Raw genomic sequence first — 8,916 nt, 5'->3', positions numbered from 1 at the left:
GAGAATTGTATCTTGAAAAAAAATACTATATATATATATATATATATATATATATATATATGATTTCACCTTTTTTTAACATTGTCATAAAGTACAAGTTTTCACATCTCAAGAGGTTAAATAAAACAAAAGGACTATAGAAAGTACCTAATAAGTCTACCAGTTTGAGCAGATGGGCAGCCGAGCGGAAATGGAGGAAAACTCGCCTCCCTGCGGACCTGGCATCCTTTCACTCCCTCCTCTCTACATTTTCCTCTTCTGTTTCTGCTGCTAAAGCCACTTTCTACCACTCTAAATTCCAAGGATCTGCCTCTAACCCTAGGAAGCTCTTTGCCACCTTCTCCTCCCTCCTGAATCCTCCTCCCCCCCCCCCCCTCTCTGCGGATGGCTTCGTCAACCATTTTGAGAAGTAGGTCGACGACATCCGATCCTCGTTTGTTAAGTCAAACGACACCGCTGGTCCTGCTCACACTTCCCTACCCTGTGCTTTGACCTCTTTCTCCCCTCTCTCTCCAGATGAAATCTTCCTAGAAGCACGGAGGGACATGTCAAAATGCTGAATTTGAGCACTTTACCAAGTCTTTATTCATATAAAACATTTGATTTATTGAATTATCCATGTGGTCTATATTAAAAGGCACTTAATTTAATATAACAGGCTTCAATATTGGTTCACAATTTCTATTTAAAGTATTAAAGGGACATAAAAGGGACTCTTTTAGTGAAATGGCTTACTGATGTAATCCGTTCTGCATTCCTGGAATACAGGATGTTCATTTTCTGTAGAGTTTTTTTTGTTGTTGAAGGGGATCAGTGATTAACATCACTTGAATACTATTTGGGAAGCTGCACATTTTCTCGACAGATTATTCTAAATCTGTTCCCTAAGGTAAGGTTAATAACTTCTTTGGGAATCTTTACACCAACAGCATGTTTGTCTTGTGTTCCTTTAAACTATTTTCTTAGACTATACGGTATCAGCAACACTTCTGAACTGGAAGCTGTTAACTTCCAGACATTAGGACCATTGCTATTGCCACTCTCAGGCTACAAACAACTTGTTTGATGGATTGGCTTTACAATTAGCATACCATTCACTTAAACTTAGCATGTTGTTCTTTGTGTTGATTTATGTGTTGCCTTGAATATATCCAGTCTTAAGAAGAAGTTGTAGTGGTCAATTATAACATGGACAATTTGTAGCATACCTACAGGGAATGATGGATGTTTTTATTTTAGATCTAGCAACAAACATTATTTACTGATCAACTGGAATGAAGGAGCATTTATGTACTTTTACTTTATTAAAATGTTTTCTACTTTTACAACGGCAGTTAGTGCTGTTTAAGATGAGGGAGGATGATCTTTTTTTCATGAGCATGGCATTATTTCTATTAGAGCATATTGGATGACTGTCAAGCATATTCCATTCACCCAGTTCAATGTAACAGCAATAGGTTTAGTCTACTACATGATACTCGAATTTTCCCTATATCCATCATGAGGTTGCGACAACCTAGCATATGAATGAAAGTTTACAATGTAGGTGCATCTAGTTGATATAGGATGTAATCATTAGTCCAACAGTTGCAAAAGAGAGTTTTCTATTGGACAAATTCATGTTTATCCCCGTTTTGTTCCGTTTGCTTTCATTTAAGAAATGTTTTTCAACAGAATAGGCGGAATGAATACACCCCGATCCTGCGTTAACACGGCACTTTGTATTCATTCTTACATCTATGCGCTCTCCTCCTCTCTCCTTTTCCCTTCGCTTGTGGACTTCAATGCATAACACATCAGCTGTATGTGACCAGGTGAAAAAACCTTTCCAATCCAAACCGCTACACACAGCCTACACCGTTGTCACCATATTAGCTAAAGTAGCGTCAGAGTGAGCATAGCTAATAGAACGAATGCATTAGTGAACCCGCTACAATCATGCAGTAACATTACAGTGTACAGTCAGTAAGCAGTTACATCAACAGGCCCGGTGGTAATAAATTAGTAAAATCAAAAGCTTAACTTGACTTGGAAGAGTTCCAGTGTTGTGTTGTGTAGTCATAGCCAGCTAAGTGTTTCAGTAGGCTAAACTAGCTAGCTGCATTTGCTAGCTAAGTAAGTGAAAAAAAACTGTTCAACTATTGTCTTTCTCTCTCTTTGAGTCAACTACTTAGCACATTTTATGCACTGCAGTGCTAGCTAGCTGTTGCTCATGCTTTCAGTACTAGATGAATTCTCTGATCATTTGATTGGGTGTACAACATGTCAGTTCATGCTGCAAGAGCTCTGATAGGTTGGAGGACATCCTCCGGAAGTTGTCATAATTACTGTGTAAGTCTATAGAAGGGGGTGAGAACCATGAGCCTCCTAGGTTTTGTATTGAAGTCAATGTACCCAGAGGACGGAAGCTAGCTGTCCTCCAGCTACACCATGGTGCTACCCTACAGAGTGCTGTTGAGGCTGCTATAGACCTTTGCAAAATTGTGTGTTTTAATCTATTATTTGGTGACGTGATTATATTTAGTATAGTTTTATCTAAGAATTATAACTTTTTAAATGTTTAAAAATGTATATTTTTATGAAATTCACTGAGGAGGATGGTCCTACCCTTCCTCCTATGAGGAGCCTCCACTGATGTAAATGCAGTCATTGCATACAGGACCTGTTCTGACAATCATTGCATTCCTTTTTTCTTAGGGTTAAAAACAACTGAAATCATGGTTGCCCCAATCAACACATCTGACTATGATGACTACAATGATGCAGTGGTGATACCATCTCAGTCCCCAGTCATCTATGAGATGTATCAGATGAGGACTGGCTTGAGATTAATGTATGTGTCGGTCTACTCAGCCACCCTTCTACTGGGTCTACTGCTCAACTCTGCCGTCATCTTCATGATTGTCTGGAAATACAGGTCCAATAAGAAACTGAGTAGATGGATGTTGATCCTTGGCTTGGCTGCCACCCACCTCATCTTCTGCCTCTTCACTCCACTTTACTTGATCACAGCCTGGAACTACTTCTCCTGGACATTTGGGAAGGTTGTCTGCAAGCTGGGGTCCTTCGTGATGTTTATGAACATGTTCTCTGCCTCAGTGATGATCACTTTCTGGAATGTGCGCTGGTGTGTCCCCAGATGTTTTGAACATCACATGTCCAGCAGCATGGTTCTGCTGTCCTGGTTCACTGGGGCCATACTAAGCACCCCCTCTTTACTGTCCAGGGAGGTTCAGTATACTGTCGATGGACACATCTGCCTTGACAACTATGATTATACTGAACAACGCCAGATCTCTAAAGAGGGTAAGGAGAGAATGATGGCTGTGGTGAGCTGTCGCTTAATTTTTGGGCTGATGCTCCCTTTGGGTGTGATATGTGTCAGCCGTTGCTGCACTAACAGCAGGGAAAATAACCAAGTGAAGTCATTGGTTATTCGACCTGTGACTATTGCCCATTTCCTATGTTGGGCTCCAGTCCTCTGTCTCTCTATGCTGCAAGTCGCAGTGGGGATAGACAACAGATGGTTCGGATACATATTGTCCACAGCCACTGCCCTGTCAGTCTTAAACAGCTGCATCTATCCTATCATCTGCATCTGGCAAGGAAATAAAGAACTTAAGCATAACTTTCGCTCACAGTCTGAAGAGACCTCTCAGACAGAGGACAAAGGAGAGGAGGGCCATGAGATGACTTGCCTGAATAAGGAGGACAATGTCCTTGAACAGTAATGGGAATACAACATACTGTAAATGCAATTAGCAATTTAAGAACTTTTCCAGCTTGAAATGTACTTGTAAATGTCATGCAAAATATACAATATTTTGGTCTATTATTTTTATGAATTGTATACTCACAGTGTAATTACACATTGTTCTAAATCCCTCTTGATCAAGGTAACAAATGTCTTCTTTTTTTAACCTGTATTTATTTTCTATTCAAATTCTTATTAAATACAGATTTAATGAAATATATAACCATTAACATTTCTGAAAATATTTATTTTGAATTAAATGTTACAATATAGGAAAAATGTGCCTTGCAAAAAAGTGTCATTTTTATTTTCACATGTTAAAATCCCATTTTCACACGTTGAGTTGAAAAGTGGTCAGTTTTTACATTTACAGTATGTTATTTACATACAGTATTTTTCACATGTTAACACCACCTTTCCACGTGAGGAGAATACATTATTTTATTAAATCACAGGAAAATCGAATTTGCAGTTTTACATGTGAAACACTTTAACCTGTTTAGGATAGGGGGTAGTATTTTCACGGCCAGATAAAAAACGTACCCGATTTAATCTGGTTATTACTCCTGCCCAGAAACTAGAATATGCATATAATTGTTTGATTTGGATAGAAAACACCCTAAAGTTTCTAAAACTGTTTGAATGGTGTCTGTGAGTATAACAGAACTCATATGGCAGGCCAAAACCTGAGAAGATTCTATACAGGAAGTGCCCTCTCTGACCATTTCTTGGCCTTCTATAGCCTCTTTATCGAAAACAGAGGATCTCTGCTGTAACATGACATTTTCTAAGGCTCCCATAGGCTCTCAGAAGGCGCCAGAACGGGGAATGATGACTCTGCAGTCCCTGGGCGAAAAACAGTAGGGGATTTGGATAGTGGTCGATCTGAGAACAATGACACGGACATGCGCGTGAAGAGTCCATTTTACATTTTCAGTCTTTGAACGAAAACAACGTCTCCCGGTCGGAATATTATCGCTATTTTACGAGAAAAATCGCATACAAATTGATTTTAAACAGCGTTTGACATGCTTCGAAGTACGGTAATGGAATATTTTGAATTTTTTTGTCACGATATGCGCCGGCGCGTCACCCTTCGAATAGTGTCTTGAACGCAAGAACAAAACGCCGCTATTTGGATATAACTATGGATTATTTGGAACCAAAACAACATTGGGTGTAAAGTACAAGTCCTGGGAGTGCATTCTGACGAAGAACAGCAAAGGTATTCCAATTTTTCTTATAGTAAATCTGAGTTTGGTGAGTGCCAAACTTGGTGGGTGTCAAAATAGCTAGCCATGATGGCCGGGCTATCTACTCAGAATATTGCAAAATGTGCTTTCACCGAAAAGCTATTTTAAAATCTGACATAGCGATTGCATAAAGGAGTTCTATATCTATAATTCTTAAAATAATTGTTATGTTTTTTGTGAACGTTTATCGTGAGTAATTTGCGCCACGCCCTATCATTGGATATTGGAGCGGTGTTCCGCTAGCGGATCATCTAGATGTAAGAGGTTTTAACATTTGAAAATCTAACTTTCACATGTTCAATTGCATTTTCAGATGTAAAAAACATTCACGTGAAAATCTAACTTTCACACGTGGAATTGCAAGTTCACATGTGCACTCCAAAAAAGATTTAGGCTGCTGTTAAGTTTTGCTTTATAATAGTGTGTTAACATTACACCAGGGGTTGACAACTACATCCAGCTGCGGGTTGATTTTTGTCGGAGCGAATGGTCGGGGCCGGAAACTAATTATAATAATTTGTACACTGCAAATTCTCCACAGCTTAGCCCAAAAAGTGATTGTATTTGAAAATAACATTAAGTTCATAACTTGATTACATTGCTACATGATCACATATGTCCGTTTTTTTTATTTGTGGGAATACTTGGGAACATACAAAAAAAATCACTTGCCCAAGGACCGCCTGTTGTCAACCCTTGCATTACACAATCAATTCATGTTCATAGCTTGTAGACCCTCAATTTCTGATACGGTGACTTGGCTGTAGAGAAATCAGGTCATAGTGTGGTCGTAGTAACACATTTAATAATTCTTCTGGGTACATGCATTTACATTCAAATATGGAGTTTATCCTTAGCTACATTTATTAATATGTTGTTTCCAGTTGCTCATCAGAGGAGGAAGGGGAGGACCATTCTCCTCTGTGAATTTCTTTTTTTTTGTGAAACATTTGAAAAAGTATCCTTTAAGATAAAACTATACTAAATGAATTGATTAAAACACACTATTTTGCAATGAAAGTCTACCGTATCCTCAACAACAGTCCTCAACAACACAACGATATAGGCTGTGTGCAGTGATTAGCGGTTATAGTATGAAGGTTCGACTTGGAAAGTTTTTTTTCGCCTGGTCTCAGACAGCGTTTGTGTTGTGCACTGAAGTCCAAAAGTGAAGGGAAAAGTTGAGAGGAGGAGAGCGCGTAGATGCGAGAAGGAATTATACAATGAGAAAAGTGATAATGCTGTTTGTATGTGGCTGCTAGTAAAGTGAACTTTGTTCACAGGTGATCAGGGGTGTATTCATTCTGCTTATTCTGTTGAAAATCTTTTCTTAAACGGAAGCAAACAGAACGAAACTGGGATAAACATGCCTGAATTTGTTCAATAGAAACTCCCGTTTGCAACTGCTGGACTAATGATTACACCCTAGATCAGCTAGATGAAGGCAAGAGCGTGCAAAGCGGTATTGAATGTGTGACTGTCTGTCACTTCGATTACATATTTTTCTCTTGATCTGTTTATATGTTTGAATGTAAAGATTAAATAATTCTACCCTGACACTTAACTATTAGTGATATGGTCTATATAGCATGTAGAATGAGTAACTAAAGGGTTTTAAGCATAAATCTAACGAGGTTTGACTGGGAAAGAGAAAAATGTGTGTCTGTGTGTTTAAGTAAACACCAAGAACTGTTAAACTGTGGTTGACCTGCCCTAGCTTGAACTCTGAGGGTTTAAGAAAAAGAAACGAAGCCATCTTCCAGTATTCGTCCTCCCACTGGTCGGAGCTCGGAGTCATCCATATCTCACCATCTGCTGCGTCGTCGATCTCTCTCGAGTTCTGGTGATCAAACCTTTCATACTTGGCATATACCCATCAATCACACAATTTCAACACACTCATACAGGTAAAAGCAGTCCTCAATACAGTTCTTACAACATTTTTCCATTTCCCAAACATAAACGGTGTTATCAGGAATGTACGTGCAGCAATGAAACCCAATCATTCTACCTACACTGCCCTCTTCTGCCAATAACATATCGAGAGTCAGTCTATTTTACCAGGTCATGAGGGAGGTGGCGGATAATTGGTCAGAGAACCTCTTTACTGCATCCCTGGTTTCATTCATGAATCTCTGTTGATTATAAAAGATGTCATTAATCCAATCCACTTTTTTATTTATTGTCAACCACCAAAATAATGTAGTGTTAAAGCCTTCACATATTTGATTCATATCTTTGTATTCATCTGGAACTTCCCTGAGGATGCCAATAGCATCCATCTAGACAAAGCTACTCCCATCCTGGTCAAAACTCCTCCTGTGCCTACTTTAGCCTCCTATAACTGGCCTCTGATGACTAACTCGAACTGGTTGGACCAACAACCCCGGGCGCAAGTTCCTAACCACCCTTTATGGTAATTTCTGTTGTATGCGTCCTTTGCTGGTACTAGCCCACCCTACATCAGTTATAGGTGCTGTGAGGTTAAGACTTTTCTATTCATCTTTCAAACCTAAGTCAGTCACATTAACGACTACCTTTCAGCCATTAAAATCATCTAAGTTCTCGGTGCCATTCTTGTATCTATAACACTGGTATTCATCAGGAGTTAAAGTGAACTGAGGTGGGTTGGCTGAGTACTTCAATCTGGCCAACCCCAATTCCTGTACAGTTGTCTGCTGCCCCAGGAAATTGTTTAACCTCTCTAGGGTAGGGGGCAGTATTTTCACATCCGGATAAAAAACCTACCCGATTTAATCTGGTTATTACTACTGCCCAGAAACTAGAATATGCATATAATTGTTTGATTTGGATAGAAAACACCCTAAAGTTTCTAAAACTGTTTGAATGGTGTCTGTGAGTATAACAGAACTCATATGGCAGGCAAAAACCTGAGAAGATTCTGTACAGGAAGTGCCCTCTCTGACCATTTCTTGGCCTTCTACACTCTCTTTATTGAAAACTGAGGATCTCTGCTGTAACGTGACACTTCCTACGGCTCCCATAGGCTCTCAGAGGGCGCCAGAACGTTGAATGATGACTTTGCAGCCCATGGTTGAAAAACAGTAGCGCATTTGGTAAGTGGTCGATCTGAGAACAATGAGACGGGCGTGCGCGTGCACGTGAAGAGGCCATTTTCAACTTTGAGTCTTTGAACGAAAACAGGGTTTCCCGGTCGGAATATTATCGCTTTTTTACGAGAAAAATCGCATAAAAATTGATTTTAAACAGCGTTTGACATGCTTCGAAGTACGGTAATGGAATATTTTGACATTTTTTGTCACGATACGCTTCCGCGCGTCACCCTTCGTCACCCTTCGGATAGTGTCTTGAACGCAAGAACAAAACAGAGGATATTTGAACATAACTATGGATTATTTTGAACCAAAACAACATTTGTGGATGAAGTAGAAGTCCTGGGAGTGCATTCTGAGGAAGAACAGCAAAGGTAATCCAATTTTTCTTATAGTAAATCTGAGTTTGGTGAGTGCCAAACTTGGTGGGTGTCAAAATAGCTAGCCCGTGATGGCGAGCTATCTACTCAGAATATTGCAAAATGTGCTTTTGCCGAAAAGCTATTTTAAAATCGGACACCGTGATTGCATAAAGGAGTTCTGTATCTATAATTCTTAAAATAATTGTTATGTTTTTTGTGAACATTTATCGTGAGTAATGTAGTAAATTCACCGGAAGTGCGGTGGGTATGCTAGTTCTGAACGTCACATGCTAATGTAAAAAGCTGGTTTTTGATATAAATATGAACTTGATTGAACAAAACATGCATGTATTGTATAACATAATGTCCTAGGAGTGTCATCTGATGAAGATCATCAAAGGTTAGTGCTGCATTTAGCTGTGGTTTTGGTTTTTGTGACATTATATGCTAGCTTGAAAAATGGGTGTCTGATT

At 39.3% G+C, this 8,916-nt stretch overlaps 1 protein-coding gene across 1 annotated transcript; it reads left to right on the top strand.

Moving 5' to 3' along the window:
• The first annotated feature begins 451 nt into the window (after positions 1-451).
• Positions 452-6,564, top strand: LOC106580387 (chemerin-like receptor 1). The gene is made up of 2 exons (XM_045703167.2): positions 452-889; positions 2,698-6,564. The coding sequence occupies exon 2, from the start codon at positions 2,718-2,720 to the stop codon at positions 3,729-3,731; it is 1,014 nt and encodes a 337-aa protein (XP_045559123.1). The 5' UTR covers positions 452-889; positions 2,698-2,717; the 3' UTR covers positions 3,732-6,564.
• The last annotated feature ends 2,352 nt before the right edge of the window (positions 6,565-8,916 follow it).

This window comes from Salmo salar, chromosome 20 (assembly GCF_965601325.2).
Source record: "Salmo salar chromosome 20, fSalSal1, whole genome shotgun sequence".
Classification (NCBI taxonomy): Eukaryota; Metazoa; Chordata; class Actinopteri; order Salmoniformes; family Salmonidae; genus Salmo; species Salmo salar.
This window is presented reverse-complemented; position numbering and strand designations above follow the sequence as displayed.